Source organism: Castor canadensis, chromosome 13 (assembly GCF_047511655.1).
Source record: "Castor canadensis chromosome 13, mCasCan1.hap1v2, whole genome shotgun sequence".
In the NCBI taxonomy this organism is placed as follows: Eukaryota; Metazoa; Chordata; class Mammalia; order Rodentia; family Castoridae; genus Castor; species Castor canadensis.
In genome coordinates, this window is record NC_133398.1 from 24,244,063 (window position 1) to 24,264,645 (window position 20,583).

Sequence of the window (20,583 nt, forward strand, 5' to 3'; positions counted from 1 at the left end):
ACGGTCCCAAAGGACTCCCAGCTAAGGGCTGGAAGAGACGCCGATTGCGTCCTGGATAAAAATAACAGATCCTAATCGCCGAGGGCCACGCCTCAAGCCAAACTTCAGCTCCGGCCGGACCACCCCATGGCTCCCGGGCGGAAGGGCTGCTCCCTCCTCCTTCACGGGCTCCGGAGTTCAGCTCTACCGACCCCAGTTCGGGCCGGCTGGCCGGGGACTTGGCCACCGCAGACCTCAGTCTCCCTGCAAAGTTCGTGACTTCCGAAAATGCCCCCAGAAGACAAGACTCGCGCCTTCTAGGCGAGTTGTACACGGCGGCTCCACCCCGCGCCAGTCCTTGGGCACGGCCACATTTTATTTCACTGCTTTTCTTCTTCAGCTCAGCTGAATACGGGGTGGACTGGGCTTATTTTTTAAAGCATCTATAAGTGAGTAAGTATTGAATAAAACAGCGAAAAGCCTGGCCGTCGCCCAAACCTAGGAATTCAAATGCACATGGCCAAAACCCCTCCTAGCCAGACCGGCTCCCCGAACACGATCCGCTAGGCAAGGACCATTAAAAAGTGCGCGGTGGTTGTGAGGACTCCCAGATCCTTAGTAAGCCTCTCGCCGGCCCTTTTTCCCACGCACGAGGACACTCCAGCACCAGCGTTCGGGACCACCGAACCCCAACTTAGACACCCACCTCCAGGCGCCGAGTCCTCCGGCTCGGATCCTGCTCCTGCTGGAGGCGTCGCGGAGAGACCCAAAGAAGGCGCGCGGAAGCCCCACACTGGGGCCAGCGCATCTGCAGGGAGCCGCTGCGGTCCGGCTCATTGGGGGCCCGGGAGCCCCTCCCACCTGGGCGGGCCACGCCCCCTCCTGCCCTGGCCACGCCCCACTCGGACGCCGGGCGCGCGCGGCCAGTAGCTCCTGTGCTCTATCCCCACCCCATCCACCCACGCCTCTCCGCGGCGTGCAATCGAGCCTAGGCGCAAAGCAAGAAATGAATGCATGGAAAGACGGGAGGAATGGAGAGGCAGCGGGGTGCATGGGGGCGCGAGGCCAGTGCTCCGTAACTGGGGAGGGCGCTGTGCACCTGGGTATGTGGACAAGTGTTAGCGCTCTGGTGGGCGTGTCGGCGTGGGTGCAATGGGCGTGGGCGTCGAGGTGTGCTTACGAGTGTTTTGAGTGCCTATGGAATGTATGGGTGCCCGAGCTCGCTCACGACGCCACGATGCTGAGTTCCTACCCGAGGGGGAGAAAGCCCCTCGTCCCCTACTCAGTACGCCCCACGACTGACCATCTACAACCATTGGGACTGGTGAGGAAGCGGGTCTCTGTGACAGTAATGGCGTCCTCGTGTGCTTTGGGGCTCTCCCTTTGATGTGAACCAGAGGCTGAGATATGAAGAGAGATGCTTTAAGATCCCCAGAGCCTTCATGCTGCCCTCCCTGTGTGGCAGCGGGTAGCTTTATGGTGTCAAAGCGCGTGTTAACAATGCCAGCGGTGGGAAGGAGGCAGCTGATACTGGGCTCGATCAGCATGGGGCTCGATTAGGCAGGTGGCCAGCCATCATCCCTCCCTCTTGAACAGTCTGAAATTTCAGTCTGTCATCCCCTCCCCCACCATGAATATTTAAATAATGTTAATGACCCTTTGAAAATGGACCTCTAGAAATTCTGAGAGAGGACACAAACACACACACAAATGCCCCACACAGAACAGCATTTTTAAAAAGCAAGCTATTGTGTGCTTTACCACTTTGCTTTAGGGCACGTTCTTTGCAGAGGAAAAACACATTAAAGTCAGATTAGAATTCAATTTTCATTAGGCATGGGCTCCCCAGTTAATATGTCTCTCCAGCTTTGCAAGCCAGACCCCTTGTCGATCCCCAGGGCTTTCCCAGATCCAGGACAAGGCCTGACGGAGATCCTCTTCTGAGAGTCAGATTTGCATGTCGGACAGCAAGGAAAGACACTGGGCCTAATTCTACTTCCCTAACCCGCGGAGGTCCCATTTCCAATACAAAGAAGTAATACCATCAGGAAAGCTACTCAGCCCGTCTCCACTAAGGACACAATGAACAGCACCCTCTCAGAGAGAAGGGCTCCCTGTCTTGAGCTTTATTCCACCTTTACCTCCACAAGAGGATAAGTCTACAAAGGAGAGTTAACTGTCTTCAGGACTCCTGAAAGTCAACAGGTTCCTTGCTCTTGGCATTTAGAGGTTGGTTCAATATCTTTTGTATACTTGTCTTTTTCTTTAGAATATCAATTACATTTACTGACCAGTGACTGTAGATCCCCAGCCACAGCTTTGAATTAACCCTTCCTGCCATCCTGTCTTCCTTCTTTCCTTTCCTTCCCTCTATCCCTCCTTTCCTTTCTTTCCCTTAGTTTTTTCTTTCTCCTTCCTTCCATCCTTCCTTTCTTCCCTCCTCCTTCCTTCCTTCCCTCATGTCACTAATTTAAGAAGTTAAGTAAGTTCGTAAGACCCCCATCTCCAAAATAACCAGAACAAAATGGACTGAAGGTGTGGCCTGCTTTGCAAGCATAAAGCCCTGAGTTCAAACCCCAGCTCTACCAAAAGAAAAAAAAAGAAGAACCTAAATATTTGGGTGCTCTACATCCTGATCTATTTTTAACACTTTAATATCATGTGGAAATTTCACTGAAATGAGCATGCTTAGGTTTTTATTCATATGAACCACAGACTCTGCAAAGAAGGATTCCAAAATCACAGCCAAGGTGATATTTTATAAAAAGTGCCATGGAAGATGTTTTATAACTCTCTCCTTGTATATGCCTAAATTACAAGAAGTATAAAGATTCCAAATAAAATTTGCTTCATTATTAGAAAGAGTAAAGCAAGTTATACCACCTTTATTCTGAATTATTTATTTTCTAAAGCAATGTCAATGTTTTATTAAAATTAATTTCAAAGTACTGGAATAGTACTTGGGAGGTTGAGGCAGGATGATCGTGAGTTCAAGGCCAGTCTGGGCTACATAGCAAGACCTTGTCTCAAGAAAACAAACAATGCAGGTGCTACTCAGAGTAGCTATTCCTAGCTACTCAGGAGGCAAAAATCAAGAGGATCGAGGTTCGAGGCCAGCCTGGGCAAATAGTTCGTGAGACCCTAAGTCAAAAAAAAAAAAAAACTATCCCAAAAAAGGGCTGGTGGAGTGGCTCAAGTTTAGGCCCTGAGTTTAAAACCCCAGTACCTCCCCCACCCCCGCAAAAAAAAAAGAAAACAAAAAACCCAAGGTTCTGGAATACCATTTTTCAAAAAACTATTGGGGATATTAACCCAGGAAAAAGACACAGACAATAGGTATTAATTTATAAGAATATTTCCTTTTCTTCCTACTTCAAAGTATTAAAGAGGTAGCCATGATTAAGTTAAACATCTTTAATAAGCCAGGTGCTGGTGACTCACATCTGTAATCCTGGCTACTCAGGAGGCAGAGATCAGGAGGATCGTGGTTCGAAGCCAGCCCAGGCAAATAGTTCCCTATCTTGAAAAACCCTTCACAAAAATAGGGCTGTTGGTGTGGTTCAAGGTGAAGGCCCTGAATTCAAGCCCCAGTACCGCAAAAAAAAATCTTTAATATAAAGGATTTGATACATACCAGCTTCTCAGAAATATCTGCTTAATCTGTTCAATGAAATCAATGCAAGGGTATGAATGATTGCACGTGAAAGTACAGAACTTAAGTAACATTTCCTCACTGATTTTTCCCTTGGGAGGTGTTTATGCTCCTCAACAATGAGGAATTATTGAACTCCAAATGTCAATAGTGCTGAGGCTGAGATATCTTGCCCCAGACTAAGACATCATTTTTCAAAACCTGTATTAAAGACCACAGATAACAGAACTACTTTTGTGCTTGTTAAAAATACAGATTCCTGATTCCCACTTTTACCTACTAAATCAGAACCTCTGGAGAAAAGGCTAGGAAAGCTGCATTTAACAGCTCCCATGTGATTCATTTTTTTTTAAAGTTGGGGTCTTGCTTTGTAGCCCAGGCTGGCCTCAAACTCGGCAATCCTCCTGTCTCTACCCATTCCAGGCTCCATGTGATTAAGAACGCAGACAATTGAGAAACAGTGGAAATGGGAAAAGCAGGCTTCATCCCTCAGGACAAGCTTTCAGGTTCATAGCATCATCTGTTTCTTAGCACAATAATAATGATCAGAGCTGAGAATATTTTGCAAAAGTACATTTACTGTCCAGGATGTATTGTAGGAGCAAATTTGAAGCAAATAAATCGCTACTAATTCTGTAAAAGAAACATGGCTGGATGGTGTAAATGTCACATGCTCACAAGCCAGAGCCAGCTAGAACAAAGCCTTCTATGGAAATTTTCTGAGGGGAAGAGGAGATCAGGATTTCTTTCACTGTGACCTAAGTGTACAGTTTTTGCTCATGTTGCCTCACCTCTGCTACTGGCCCACTTTAAGCTGTGCCCCTGAGCAAGAGTGGCCTCTAGGTTACTCAGGAAGTAGGATGTACTTACTACAGAAACACAGAAAGTACAGGCTAGGTTTCTGGGAAGGGTGTCAGACTCCACAGAAGTTGCAAACTCTCCTCTCCCTCTGTCTCCAAACTAAGCAAAATGAACTAAATCCAGCAAATAATAATGGTCTAGCAGTAGACACATGTCCCTAAGCTTAGAGAAGAGGAGAAGCCGAAAAAAAAGATTGGTGAGTGGCTCAGGAAGCTGATCTGAAAACCAAGAGGGGCCAAGAATTTAGCATCTCCTCCTACCAGGGAAAAAGGTCAAAAAAGCATCAGTGGGGTTTTTTCCCAAATGCTAAATAAAAGTTGACTAGCGAGAAATAAAAAGAGGAAAAAGCAAACAAAACAACATATAGGCTGGCCCACATCAATCCATGCTTTAGTGGGCCTTTCTTATCAAGGAGTAGCACGTGAGGTCATTGGAAACAGGCAAATATCTCAAGCCCAAGGCAGCCCTAGGGAACTGGATGCACCACTAATAATCTAGGAAAAGAAACAACTACAGATAGTCACAACATATGTGACAGTGGTTTATTAACTCTGACATATGAAGTCATGTGTCATTACAAATCATTAAGAAAATTACCAACTCCTTACTAGAAAAGCAAAGCAGTAGTTTACATGTAAATAAGTGCAACTGGCTGTTGAACTTGTAAAGAAATACTCAGACTTTATAATTAAAGAAGAACAAGTGAGAATAGGGGACTAATACTTTTTCTTACCTCTATTACATGAAATACAAATAGTATCTATTGGTGAGGAAACAATGAGAATCAAGTGATCATACTCTATTTATGGTAATATAAATTGATAATAATAAATTGGTAAATCCTGAAAATAATTTGGTGATATCTCTTGAGATTAAAAAACAAAATGCTTACACAAACTGGAGATATATCTCAGTGTTAGATCACTTGCTTAACATGTGAAGCTCTGGGTTCAATTTCCAGCACATAAAAAAAAAAGAGCTTATACATTTGAACATCTAATTAATTCATTTTTGAAATTTGAAAGCTTACAAAATCTCTGGAGTCAAACAAAAGACTGAGTGGAGAGGGGAAGTGGCCCAAGAAATGTATACACATGTGAATAAATGTAAAAACAATAAAATAAAAATAAATTTAAAAAAATTAAAAACTGAGGTGGTGGGGAGAAGCCAGTGAATAAAAAATTCTAAGGGGGGAGGTGGCCCAAATAATGTATACACATGTAAGTAATGATAAAATAAAAATTAAAATTAAATAAAAAAATATTCCAAGACCAGGTGCCAAATGGTTCACACCTATAATCCTAGCTACTTGGGAGGATGAGATCAGGAGAATCACAGTTTGAGGCAAGCCTAGAAAAATAGTTCAAGAGACCCCCATCTCCAAAACGACCAGAGCAAAATGGACTAGAGGTGTGGCTCAAGCAGTAGAGCACCTGCTTTGCAAGTGCAAAACCCTGAGTTCAAACCCGAGTCCCATCAAAAAAGAAAAGAAGAAATAACAGATCACACCAAGGGGCAAAAGAAGGGGAATATTTCATATACACTTTGAAAGTTGTTTGAGTTATGTGTTTGTAATACAGGCTCTCCTGGTTATCCCTAGCCTTCTGATAAAAGCATTTGTTTAAAGAATTGAAGTGAAGAGGATTTTATATGGTTTGGTGCAGGGTGGAAGTCAGACACAGGAAGCAAGATGGGTGTAAGATTAAGAATTCAGAGGAATAAGGAAATCAAGAGCTAGGCATGTTGGCTCAAGCCTGTAATCCTAGCTACTTGGGAGGCTGAGATTGGGAGGATCAAGATTTGAGACCAGCAGGGGCAAAAAGTTTGCAAGACCTCATCTCAACCAACATCTGGCAGTTGTATGTACCTGTCATCCCAGCTACATGAGGAAATAGGATGTCCATCCAGGCCAGCCCAGGCATAAAACAAAACCCTCTTTCAAAAATGACCAATGTGAACAGGGCTGGTAGGAGTGGCTCAATTGGTAGAGCACCTGCCTAGCAATCCCTGAGTTCAATACCCAGTACTGCCAAAAAAAAAAAAAAAAAAAAGTGAGCAAGAAAACTAACCCCAATTCACTGTGACACTATGTCACAGTGTGTGTTCCAGAATTCAGATGTTGGAAACTTAATACCCCAAATCATTTGTTAATGGTATTTGGAGATAGGGCCTTTGGGAAGTCATTAAAATAGATGAGGTCATCAGGGTTGGGTCCCTATGATGGCATTAGTGGCTTCATAAGAAGAGGAAGGAACACCCAAGCTAGCACCTTTGCTCTCCCTCAACGTGTGATACAGCAAGAAGGCCCTTGCAGATGCAGCTCTGTAGCCACTAGACTTCCCAGCCTTCAGCACCATGAACTGGAGACTGGGTGGTTCTTTATAAACCACCCAGTCTGTGGCATTCAGTTATAGATGGATTTAGCACAAGAGAATGGACAAAGACCCTACTCAAGTTAAAAATTCATAAAAACAGTGAGTGTGTTCTGGACCATCTTTAACACCATGTCAATAGAGATCCAAGCTGTTTTTAATTTTAATATAAAAGGAGAGAATTACCCCTGTAGACAGGAGGACTTGGGATATCTGGTCAACTAATTCCAAGAATTTGCACTCATCTCTTGCTTACTGCTCAACACTATTCACCTGGACGTTTTCTATATTTATGGATTTCCCAAATAAGACATTTCTCCCCTGATCTTTGATCTCAGTGAAGGGCTAATGTGACATCTCTAGGTTAAACTTCATTTTTCATGCTTTCTCATAGCAGGGATGATGTATCTCATAGAGTACTTTAGCTTTCTGAATACACAATATGTAGGCTGACATATGTCAGTCTATAGACTGTATTGATTTACAGTTGTGTTTTATCAAATTAAAACATCCTTCTAAAAACTCTCTCTTCTCTAAGGTTAGGATGATTGGTGAGTGGTGGTCAACTCTTAACACACTGTAAGTCAATGTTTCCCAGTCTGCTTACATCAAAAGTAGTTGGAAAATGGAAACATTTTTCTCAGTTCCTTTCCCTAGGACACCTCAGGAGTCTTGCTGAAGGTTGCCATCTATTCTGCTCCAAGCCTGCTTTGGGAACCACTGGGAGTGGACACAATTGTCCTAGGCAGGGGAAGAAGAAAGCAAGGATACCCAGCAACAGGGACAGTGTGATATAAAAACACTTGGCTCCTGAGCTATGTTTACTCCCATTCTTGGCCTAATTTGTGGTAACTGCCTTTCCTTAATTTCCTCTCCAGGGTCTCTGACTTCCTGTGCCCAAGTAAGCTTCTTTCCGGACTCCTCCACATTGATTTCCTCTCCCTACATCCTTAACACTTGGCCAAACCCTCTAACACAAGGAAATGGTGACCTGATTACATTCACCACAGCTGCTTGAGCCTCTTTTTAAACACTCCCAAAAAGTATTCCCCAACCCAAATAACATGTGCCCTCCTGTTTCCGATGTGTCCCACATTGCAGCTGGACTGACTGCCTTCTCTACGTTTACTACTTGATCTGTCATCTGGATTGCCCATTGAAATATACACGTAAATGGCACCAGTATAAAGAAACAGTCCAAAAGTATTCCAAACCAACATCTTCAACAAAAAGGAGTAGCCTGGGAAGCCCTGTGTTGTAAATAGTGGTGAGCAGAGCCTGTCTGTGGAGGAAAAGTCAGAGTGGGAGAAGCAGGGAGAGGCCAGAATCCCAGTGGCTGGGCAAACAAGACTGCTCAGATATTGGTGACTCCCTTATCTCTGGGCTCCCGAGACCTCAAAGCTTGTGTGCTAGCTGGGCACCAGTGGTTCATGTTCTGCAATCCTAGCTCCTTGGGAGACTGAGATCAGAAGGATTATGGTTCAAGGCCAACCCCAGGCAAATAGTTGGCAAGATCCGGTCTCCAAAACTAACCAGAGCAAAATGGACTGGGGTGTGGCTTAAACAGTAGAGTGCCTGCTCTGTCTGTGTGTTATTAGTACACATTAGCTTGTGTGCTAATGGCAAGAATGCACTTATTGAGCTGGCAGCATGGCACAAATGGTACAGCTCTTGCCTAGCAAGTGTGTACTGAAAAAAATATAGTATGCACTCATGTATTACTTTGGTAATTAACAACAACAAAATCTTAAGATGTCCAAGTACTTTGCATCTTGGCTGAGAATTTTATCTCATTTAACAATTGAAGCATTTAAAAAATGTAGTAAACACTCCAGAGTTCATGCCCTAATGAAGCAAGAGCATAACACAAGGTACTCTTGAAGCATGGCACTGAAAACACAAAATACGCCAAAAACATTTGGAATGAACACAGCTTGTTCACAGACAGGATGCTGGAAACCAGTGCCCGTGACATGACAACCCCAGGGGACAGCCCCATGGAGTTCAAGATAAATTAACTTCTCATTGGTGACCTGGGTTTTAAATGCAAATCAATCTTCATTTCCAGTGGTATACTTAATTTAACTCTTTTTTCAATTTCGAGTAAGATGGAGAAAATTTTTTTAGCAGAGCTGGGGATCAAACCCAAGGTGGCACGCATGCTAGGCAAGTGCCCCTGAGACAGAGGATTGTGTTTGTGTTTGGTTTTGATTTTGGTGCCAGGGATTGAACCCAGGGCTCACAAGTGCTAACCATGTGCTCTATCACTGAGCTACACCTCCAGCCTCAAGAATGAGGTTTTCTTAGTGTTTCTTTGTTTTAATGGGACTGAGCTGGGGTGTATATTCAATGGTAGAGTGCTTGCCTAACGTGCAAGGCCTTGGGTTTGATCCCAATCACAAGAGAGAGAGAGACAGACAGAGAGAGAGAGAGAAAGAGAGAAACATGGAACTGCAGCATTTCTTAGTAATTTCCAAGTGTTTCCCTCCCTTCAAACTTTTTTTTTTTTTTTTTTTTTTTTTTGCTAGTACTGGGATTTGAGCTCAGGGCCTCACACTTGCCAGGGAGGTGCTCTACCACTTAAGCCATGCCCCCAGCCCTCCCACCAAAGTTTTAAGTACAGGTTGTTAATTTATGGAAGGAACCAGTTGGATGTTAAGTCATATCAGGGGACAAAGAAACTAAATGTTGGCTCTTTAAATTTTGATAATCCCGATTATCACAGAGGCAGTATTTCCATCAGTCTTTGATTGACCCTACAACTGTTTTGATATTGACAATTAGCCAATGAGAAAACAGTCTTTCCACTGTAGTATAGGGAACATATTACATGGCTTATCTTAGTGTGAATGTGAGTTTATCAAAGATAATGGGGGTATACTATGAAGGCTTTTTTTTCTTTTCCCTTGAGTCAGGGCTTTGCTGTGTTATTCTAACTTGTGAATTCAAGTGATCCTCCTGCCTCAGCCTCCTGAGCAGCTGGCACTACAAGCATAAAACCATTACACTCAGCTCATGTTCTTATACACAGAATACGTCAGTCACATCTCTAAGTGACACTAAGATTGTAAAGTGTTAAGATCATCTAAATACGAAGAAGGCTGACAGTTTCTTCTATAGCATATTAAAAGCCTGTGTTGGTGCCAGGTGCTGGTGGCTCCTGTCTGTAATCCTAGCTATTCAGAAGGCAGAGATCAGGAGGATCATGGTTTAAAGCCAGCCCAGGCATATCGCAAAAATAGGACTGGTGGAGTGGCTCAAGGTGTAGTCCCTGAGTTCAAACCCCAGCAATGCAAAAAAAAAAAGAAAAAAAAAATCCTATGTTGGATTGGGATCCATATAATCACTCTAGAAGCCACAATGGCTTATAATAAAATCATTTGAAACACAGACACCACCTTGTCTTTGAACATCTTCCAATTCATCAAGTAGGCGCCTTCCTACATGGCCTTCCTGTCTCCCTCTTCTCTCCTCTTTCCATCCCTCCTTCCTCCTTTTCTCCTTCTCTTCTCTCTGCCTTCCGTCCTTCCTTGTATCATTTCCTTCCTCCATGTCTCACCACTTTTCTTTCCCCCTTCCCTTTCCTAATTTTATTTTTAGGCTACTCCTGGTTAATTTTAGGGGCAAGCATTGCAAATACAAATGCCTTAAGAAACCTGACAGGTTACATAAATGAGTAAAACTGCCAGGTATCACAAACAGTTTGTGACTCCCATAAAGCACTGGCACTGAGGAGTCCAGTGCCTGACTGCTAAGTAATTTATAGACTGGCTGAGATCAGATAGGCAAGCAAAGATAAGACCAGAACAGTGCTTCCACATTGTGGTGGCAGCTCCTGCTCTTGTGATAGGCTCTGGCTTTTTTTTTTAACTTCTTGGCTAGCTGAGGGCATCTCAAAGTATTAAAACATGCAAAATAAAGCCAAGATGAAAGTTACATGTCACCCAAGTCATTTTTTCATTTTATGATATAGCAAAATGTCAGTGAAAAACATGGTCTGTGGGGCACTGAGTCTGTGTTTGAACCCTGCTGCATTTCTTGTGGGCTGTGTGAATTGAGGAAAGGTGCTCAGCCTCCCCATCTCTCCAAATCCTCCCTTCTCTTCTTCTCCAGGACATTGTCCCAGCACTTGAATTTGCACTGCAACAGAAATACTTTTGCAGGGTATGGTGGAGCATGCCTATAATTCCAGTGCTCTGGAGGCTGCTACAGGAGGAAATTCAGTTCAGGCCAGTTTAGGCCACATATCCAGACTCTGTCTATCATGAACATTGTCATGTACACACAGTCAAACATGCTGGGCTCCAGTGGCTCATGCCTGTAATTCTAGCTACTCAGGAGGCAGAGATCAGGAGGATTGTGGTTCGAAGCCAACCTGGACAAATAATTCTGCTTTACACTATCTCGAAAAAAAACTTTACAAAAAAGGGCTGGTGGAGTGGCTCAAGGTGTAGGCCCTAAATTCAAGCCCCAGTACCGCAAAAAAAGTGAGAGAAAAAAAATTTAAGAGGGTAGTTTTCATGTTGTGTTTTTTACCACCAACACTGACAATCAAAATAACTTCTCTCATTCCTGTATTCTGTATTCTGCTCCAGCTATCACCACAGTTCTCTGTTCCCCCCTTACAACAAGCGTTCTTTTTCTTTTTCTTTTCTTCTTCTTCTTCTTTTTTTTTTTTTTTTTGTGGTTGGATTAGAATTTGAACTCAGGGCTCTGAACTTGCAAAGCAGGTGCTCTACTACTTGAACACACCTCCAGTCCATTTTGCTCTGGTTATTTTGAAGATGGGGGTCTTGTGAACTATTTGCCCAAGCTGGCCTTGAACCATGATCCTTCTAATCTTAGCCTCCCAAGTAGCTAGGATTCTACAGGCATGAGATACTGGTGCTGAGCTTTAAAGTTTGAATCTTAAATGACCTCAAAAGGCCATGTGCTAAAGGCATGGTTGCCAGTTCCTCTAAGAGGTGGGCCGAGTGGAAGGAAGTTGGCTCATTGAGGGTGTGCCCTTGAAGGAGTTATTGGAACCCTATCCTCCTCTCTCTTTGTTTCCCAATTGCCAGGAGGTGAGTAGCTTCCTCTTCCTTGCTCTCTGGCCTCACCATAGGTCCAAAATCAACAGGACCAATTGACCATGTGCTGAAATTTCCAAAATTATGAACTAAAATAAACCTTTTCTGTGTTTTTGTTATTATTTTATTTGGGTTTTTTTGGTTTTTTTTTTTTTTTTTGCATTGCTAGGGGTCAAACAGGACCTCGTGCATGCCAGGCAACTTTTCCTCTTTTAAAGTTGATTATCTCAGGTATTTTGTTATAGTAACAGAAAAGCCAACTGACATAGTGTTTTCCTCGTTTTCCAAATCTTCAGTTTGAGATGAGCTATGATTTGGACTTTGGACCCCTTCCCTCTCTAAGCCATTCTCTGTGATTTCAACCAGTTTGTGGCTTGCACTGATGAATCCTAAATTTATACTCAGCCCACCCTGTCTTTGGAACTCCAGACTCATACTTGACCTCTCATGAGTGCAGGGACCTGGTCTCTCTTGCCAGTTTCTAGTTGCCCCGTGGTTGGCATCGAGTAGCTATTCATCAAACCATTGTTGAATAAAATGAAAAAAAAAAAAAGAGTGAAATGTTCCCTTTTTCAAGGAGCTTACATCTATTAGTGCTTGGAGGGTGGGAGAAGACAAATAATAATCAAGGGAGAAGAATGCTATAGATAATAGAAAAGAAAACCCGAGGCCAAAAGCATTAACCCATGTAGATATGAGAAAGGTATCATACATCAATAGGTGGTAATTATTATAAAGAAAGACAGAGCAGGGTGGAGGGATACTGATAGTGGTAGGAAGTGAGTGTGATTTTATATAACACTCTTTACCAAGGTGGCGTGATCTGAGACTTGGAAAGCGGACCCGGGGAAAGCTGTGGGATTTGAACTCAGGACCTCGCTCTTGCTAGGCATGTGCTCTACCACTTATGTCATACTCCCAGCCCTTTTTTTTTTTTCTTTGCTATTTTTTAGGTAGGATCTCTCATATTTTTGCCCAGGACTGGCCTCAGACCACAATCCTTCTACCTACAGCCTCCCCTGTAGTTGAAATAACAGTTTCTACCATGCCCAGCTATTGGTTGAGATAGTGTCTCACTAACTTTTGGCTCAGGCTGGCCTCAAACTGTGATCTTCCTGATCTCTGCCTCCCAAGTAGCTGAGATTACAGGTGTGAGCCATCTTGCCCAGCCTGTTTCAGTTTTTGTGAAGATCACTGTGGCTGCCATCACAGTAGTCTATGCAAGAGATAATGGCTTAAGCTGGACACTAATGTGGGTGGTGACATTAATGGTGGCATCAGAGTCCAGAAATAATCTAAGAGCAGGTGTACCAGGCATGTGTGTAAAGCATTGCACTTGGAAGGCACTCAGAACATATATTTTTTATCATATGTGGTCACCACAGACATTTATCAATCTATACACACCAGGTGCATGCCCAAATACTTCTCATAAAATGTTCTTATTAAATAGTTCAAAAAATATTGCTGCCTGCTCAAAGTTTGTAGGAAATCTCTTTTCAAAATCCAAGTATCAATTCACCAAAATATTTTATCAAAGTTCATTGGGTAAAAAAGTTTTGATTTTTAGGTTTTTAAAGAAACTTTACCTTTTAAAACACTAAACAAGCTAGATTTTCCCATAAACTGACTCCAAGAAGACTTTGGGATTTGGTGTGAAAGGGTCCTGTTGACCCTCGCATTTCTAACATTCACCACAGGCCTTTCATTTTTCTCTATTATCTGTGGCATTCTTTTCCCTTTAACGCCTTAATGACAAACATGGCTATTTTCAGACGCGTCACTTACACAAAGAATGTGTGCTTGGAAGTTACTGATCCCCTCCACGGGGATCACATGGGGAACTCCATGGTCTTTTCTCTGCTATGAGTGGGAATTCCAAGGGTTTGGCTGATTGTGAAGTTAACTGATCCAGCATCTCCTAAGGAACACACAGACGGAAGAGCAGGTGGTGGGTTCCAGGCAAGAAGTGCTCTGGTGTCATGGCTGAGAGACATGGTCTGGAGGCAGAAGCCTCCATGCAGGACTTTTCACAGTTTCTTAACCTTTAAAGTGGGGACAATCACAGTATCTAGATCATGTGTTTGTGGTTTATTATAAGATAATTTCATGCTTATACAGGCCATAGAGAGTACCTTTTAGAGTCCTACTCATAGGAGTAGGTATGAATAATTTGTTCTCATTGTTAACCTATATCAGTTCACTGTTTCCTAACTGCCCGTGACCTGTTCAAAACACAAGGATGGCATTAGATCAGGCCAGTTCTTTTCTTTATTTGTTTACTTTTTTTGAGACAGGGTCTCGCTATGCAGCCCAGGCTGGTTTTGAACTTCCAAATGTTGGTAGGACGCATGTGAGCCACCATGCCCAGCTCTTCAGATCAGTTTTTGTGTTTTGGTTTTTTTTTAGTGGTACTTGGGTTTGAACTCAGGGCCTAACATTTGCTAGGCCAGCACTCTACCACTTGAGCCACTCCACCAGCCCCTTGTGTGTGTGTGTGTGTGTGTGTGTGTGTGTGTGTGTGTGTGTGTGTGTGTGTGGTGTATGTTAGGTATTTTCGAGATAGGTTCTCCACTGTTTTCCCAGGCTGGCTTCAAACTGTGACCCTCCTGATCTCTGCCTTCTGAGCAGCTAGGATTACAGGCGTGAGCCACTAGCGCCTGGCTTCAGATCAGTTTTTAACCAATTCCTTCTCCTAGAAGATCATAGTTATTTCTTTGTCTTAAAGTTTAATTAAAACATTTTCTTCATTTCCCCCCACCCCCCAAAAAAGAAATACTTTTCATTTTATGGAAAGCAATAAATGGTGAACTCTGGAATATTACAGGCTGACTCCATTTTTCTAGAACTTGCGATTTTGAGAAAGTCACTTGCCTTCTCAGAGAATAGACTTCAACTGCACAGTGGAACAAATAAGGATACCTATCTCATGGTGGAGTTGCAAGTGCTGGATGGAAGGATACAGGATGGGAAGATGGGAGAATGCTGTTTAGCATAGTGCCTGGCCCAGGGTAACTGCTGGGGTGAGAAGAAGGAGGTTAATAAGGAAGAAAGAAGTGCAGAGGGAGGAAGGGAGGAAGACAGGGATAGGGGAAAGGAAAGAAGAAAGGAGAGACGTGGAAAGAAATAGAGGGAGAGATGGAAGAAGAGAAGAAAGGGAGAAGATGGTTGCTGGATAAGAAAATTTGACAAAATCCATGCATAGGAGAAAGCTTTATTTTAACAAACTGTCAAATAGTAGGAAAACTGCTTAGAAACAGAATGTATATTTTTATTTGCAAAAGAAAAAGTCTCTTTGCCTCTTTTGCAATGTCATTTCTTCAAAGAGGGATTTTCCTATGTTATTCATGGACAGACTTATTATAGACTTGAAAATTCTGTTTACATTGGGAATTTGTTCACATTTTCTTTGCAAGAATGCACATTTCTAAAGCATATTAAGTAGCTGTTAGTTGGGATGAGATGTAGCTCAGTGGTAGAATGCTTGCCTAGTATGACAAGGCCCCAGGCTTGAGCCCTAGCACCAACAATAAAGAAATTATATATATATATAAAATGAAATATATATATAATAATTGTTAGTGAATGAATGTTTTTCTAGTTCTCAATTATTTATTTATTTATTCTTTTGGTGGGACTGGGGTTTGAACTCAGGACTTTGTGCTTGCAAAGCAGGCTCTCTACAGCTTAAGCCACACCTCCAGTCCATTTTGCTCTGGTTATTTTGGAGATGGGATCGCTCAAACTATTTGCCCAGGCTAGCCTCAAACCATGGTCCTCCCTATCTCAGTCTCCTAAATAGCTAGGATTGCAGGCATGAGCCATCGGTGCCTGACTTGTTTCTCAATTTAAATAAGGTTTTCTTTTCAAACTTTCCAAGGACTTATTAACATTTATTATTTATTTGTTCATTTATTTATTTATTTGTTGACAGTGCTGGGCATTGAACCCAGGGCCTTGTAAATGACAGGCAAGATACACCTCAGCCCCTAACATTTACTTGATAAATCATTTATCCCCTAAATTTGAACTTGCTTAAATGGCATGCCACATACAAGAGCTTGTGACAAGCCAGGCACTGGTGGTTCACGCTTGTAATCCTAGCTACTCAGGAGGCAGAGATCAAGAGGATTGAGGTTCAAAGGCAGCCCAGGCAAATAGTTTGCAAGACTATCTCAAGCAAAAAAAAGCTTCTGACACAATATTCAACTAGCTAACCTTTCCTAAAAGTTCACAATTGCTGCATTCTGTGTGGCACAGCACAGAAATATAGGTATCTTAGGAAACACCACAAGAAGAAACTGCCCAAGCTCAGGTGTGTTGGGGATCATGGTTTCCTAATAAACATGGTAGGATGTCTATACATGGAATTTCTCCAGCTTCCATGAAAGCTCTATTTTTTTTTTTTTCCTACAAGCCAAGTTTCTCTCATTTATTAGACAGGTACTGTCGTGCCATGCTCATGAGTCACTGCCACAAATGATAATGAAAATGTAATCAGAGTACTGATAGGATGAAGACCCAAGGAGGACAAACCTGTAAACAATCCACTCTCAAGGATCCAGTTCTAACCTTATCCCTGCAGGTAAACTGCAGCTTTGCACTTGAGGAATGAATGCAAGCAGACCTGCAGGAAAGCTCCCTTATGATCTGGACCCACCTCACGTTTGCACACAAGCACCAGCATTTTGCTCTAGGAGGCAAAATGGTAGGACATAGGCATTGCAACATTGGGTTACCTCCTTGGCTGTGTGGCCCTAAACAACTGTTAAATCAGCATTACAGGAGACTTGTTTTGGACTAGGTTCCTGCACTGGGGCCCAACAGACCAGACTAAAAATAAAAATGGATCCACTCATGCTGAAGTTCCAAGTCACCAAACCAAAACTAAGCTGTTTATCTGACATTTTAAGAAACCAGGAAGAAATGAGCGCTAACAGCCAGATTTCCAAAAATGGCCAGTTTCAATTGGAATAATGAAGTTCCTTGCTTTAATCCTAACATTAAAAAAAGGTAACCTGAGGTGACCTGATGTTCACCAATCAGTTATTTTGAAATGACCAACCCACGTTTTATACTTGTTATTTGTTTCAGCCTCTTTCTTTCTTTTTTCCTTTTCTTTTCTTTTTTTTTTTTTTTTTTTTTTTGAGGAGGGAGAAATGGCTGAACTGCGGTTTGAGCTCAGGCTTTGAGCTTGCCTGGCAGATACTCTACCACTTGAGCCTCACCTCCAGCCCAGTCTCTTCTGCTAGTTCATTGAACACTTACTCTTTTTATGTGATAAAGTGTTGCCTGATTCTAGAATTGCAAAATAAAGGCAATTAAGATCTTTAAACTGTTGATTTTGTCCTTTGACCCAAGTTACTTAAGCTCTCTGTATCTTATTTTCTTCCTCTGTAAATTGGAGCTATGAATAGAACCTACCTCATAGGATTATGTAAGAATTAAACAATGCCTGTCATTTCTCCTTTTTTTTTTTCTTTGTGGTACTGGAGTTTGAACTCAGAACCTTCATCTTGAGCCACTCCACCAGCCCTTTTTTGTGAAGGATTTTTTCAAGATAGAGTCTTGCAAACTATTTGACTAGGCTGGCTTCGAACCACAATCCTCCTGATCTCTGCCTCCTAAGTAGCTAGGATTACAGGCGTGAGACACTGGCACCTGGCTTCATTTTTCATTTAATTAAAATCAAATTCACTAGAACACTCACAGTGGTGATCAAAACCGACAATCTCTGAGCACATGGAGAGAATGGTGACAAGCCAATGCCCTACCCTCAAGCCCACACTCCTTTGGGACAGGGAGTAGGGACTGTGGCTACTTCTTCTTTTCAGAAATAGATTTAAGAATGCAGAGCAAAAGCAGGCACCACTGGCTCACACCTGCAATCCTAACTTCTTAGGAGGCTGAGATCCAAGAAGAATCATGGTTCAAGGCCAGTTCAGGGCAAAAAAGCTAGTGAGACCCCCCATCTCAACCAATAGGTGGGTGCATGGAGTGGCTGAGATCAGGAGTATCACTGTTCCAGGCCAGCCTGGGCATAAAAGTTTTCAAGAACTCACCTCAATGGGAAAAAAGCTAGGTGTGGTGGAGCATACCTATCAACCCAGCTGAGGCAGAAGCATAAAATAGGAGGCTTGAGGTCTAAGCCCGCCTGGACATAAAAGGAGACCCCATCCCCAAATTAAACAGAGCAAAATGGGCTGGAGGCATGGCTCAAGGGGTAAGAGCAACTGCCTGGTAAGTGTAAAGCCCTGAGTTCAAACCCCAGTACCATTAAAAAAAAAAAGCATTGGCTCATTTCTTTTTAATTTTTATTTTATTGTTTCTACATTTACTTACTTAATGCACATACATTACTTGGGCCACCTCCCCCGCCCCACTCATTTCTGAGAAAGAAGCAGTTGTTGCAATCATGATAAGCCTAAGTGATATCAAATAGCCCAGCTCTTGATTTGCAGACTTACTATTGACTGTATCCTCTTGTTTGAGTGCATGACATCTCTTTTTACATACAATTTACATGTCTGTTCTGATTTTCGTCAAGTATTTTTTGTTTGTTTTGTTTTGTTCTTGTGGTGTGTGTGTGTGGTGCTGGGAATCGAACCTAAGATCTCATGTATGCTAGGCAAGTGCCCTACCATTGAGCTATATCTTCAGCCCCATCAAGTATATTTTTAACTATAAGTTTTTACTGCAACAGAAAAAAGCAAGGGGCAAGGCCATTGGAGAATGAGTAGAAGAAAGAGATGGGAAAGGCATTTGATAACTTATCAAGATGGAAACGCTAGATGTTCACGTAAACGATCTTAAGGAGCTACATAATGAAGCAAGCTTGTTCTTCCTATGAATCCAACTGAAGACTTGTGAGCCCTCTCCAACACCTGACATGTTTTAGAAGGATAAGGCCTATTGTAAATGACCACATAATTCTACCCAGGTTTTCAGAAAGAATCTCTCTCTGATCACCTGAAACCCTCAGGGGCATTAGTAGTAATTTATTCTCATATCAACTGGATAGACAGACAGTAACCTTCCTAAATGGGAGCCATCTTGGCCGCCTTTCAACAGGCTGAAGATCAATGGCTTCTGGTGGCAGGTGTTAGGTCTGATATAGAAATGTCCTACTACCACTGTTAGAGCACATAGTTGAAGTCACTTGGGGTGTGTTAGGAAAAAATTTGAAGTATTCACTATAGTAAGAGGTGCACAAGCTGCTTTTGCTAAAAAGCTCTAACTCCTTCTTGAGTCCACAAATTAACTAATAACAGGAAAAAAGCATGGCATCTGTCTTCCATTCTTTGCTCTGAGCCATCCTCTCTGCAGTCACCTTGCAACAACCTAGGAATCAAGGAAGGACAGGAGTGATGTAACATCTTTATAACAAGAGTCAGAAACCACCCCTAAGAGTACACCTTCCTCAGGATGGACCGCCTACCAGTTGACAATAAATCCAGATAACAACTCCAGAACCTCTCGTGGAACCCTGAGACTGAGATAATGGTCAACCAGAACACACCTGTGACTGGCACTGTTTAACATTGCATACCTTTGTCCCCTGTTCTTTTGTCTACTTAAACCTATAGCTCATGTCCGTATCCCAAAGATGGCTGAGGATGAGCTGACTGCTTATTCTGACTCTTCCCAAGGCATGTCCTAGGCTGTGTAATAACTCTTTCTCTGCCTTCACCATGTCTCTTTATCTGACAGTTAGGAGCGGGTGGCCAGAACTGGCATATGGAATCTTAGGAGTTTGGGTCTTAGGTCCAAAACTCTGATTTTACTACCATCAAATTATAAACTATATTTTTAAGTATTATGACATAACACACACACACACACACACACACACACACACATAACATAGAGAAAAAGAAAGATGAGTGATTTCTGTCAGTGGGTTCTGTGTTTGGTTTGTTTGTTTAGTTCTGTTGGAAGCCGCAGACTCTGGTACTTACAGATGAGCCCTGTTTCAAATTAGTTGGATTAGGGCTAGTCATTCTTAAGAAAGCAGGTGTCTCCACACTTGGGCTCTGACATAGGAGATAGCTATCACAACAAGACAACTTGTAGAACTTTGTCGTCATCAGTCACTCCCACTACTGGAACACTCGAAATGTGCATACAAGGAAACACACTGATATGTTCAGGAAATATTTGTGAATGTTTCAGAACTTTTGCTGGGAATATTCAGGCCAGTGTCATCTATTTTAGGAAGTGACCATTCAGAGAGTAGCAGAGTTGGTAAAAGCACAAGCCGATTTCATCAACATTTTAAAAAATGGGATGATGACACTATTTGTAGAAAATGAAGTCAGGCCAACACTAACAGACGAGCTGAAATGAAGATTCTGAAACAGGCTTCAGAAAAACCATGACACACCCAGATGGAGGAAAAGGGGGTTTGAGTTGAAGAAAAAAATGAAAAAAGCAAACAGGGGGCCAAGTGTCCCATAGTTTTATTTTATAGAGAAACCAGTGAAGTGTAAGACTTGACATAGATCAGTTTTGGAAGCTGATTCCTAGGGGAAAAAGTGTATAAGGAAATAACTGTTGATAGTTATTTGTGTGTGTGTGTGTGTGTGTGTGTGTGTGTGTGTATGTGTACTTTTTTTGAGACAGGGTCTTGATCTCCTCCTTCCACAGCCTC

At 42.6% G+C, this 20,583-nt stretch overlaps 1 protein-coding gene across 7 annotated transcripts in view; it reads right to left on the reverse strand.

Moving 5' to 3' along the window:
• Palm2akap2 (PALM2 and AKAP2 fusion) overlaps positions 1–20,583 on the reverse strand; it is a 457,408-nt gene that overhangs the window by 102,121 nt on the left and 334,704 nt on the right. Inside the window, exon 1 of one of the 7 annotated variants that reach the window (XM_074051290.1) lies at positions 686–844. The exons of the other annotated variants lie outside the window; for them this stretch is intronic. Within the exon in view, the coding sequence (XP_073907391.1) occupies positions 686–787 (102 nt within the window). The 5' untranslated portion in view covers positions 788–844. Of the gene's footprint in view, positions 1–685; positions 845–20,583 lie in introns of those variants that run through there. 7 annotated transcript variants of the gene reach the window in all.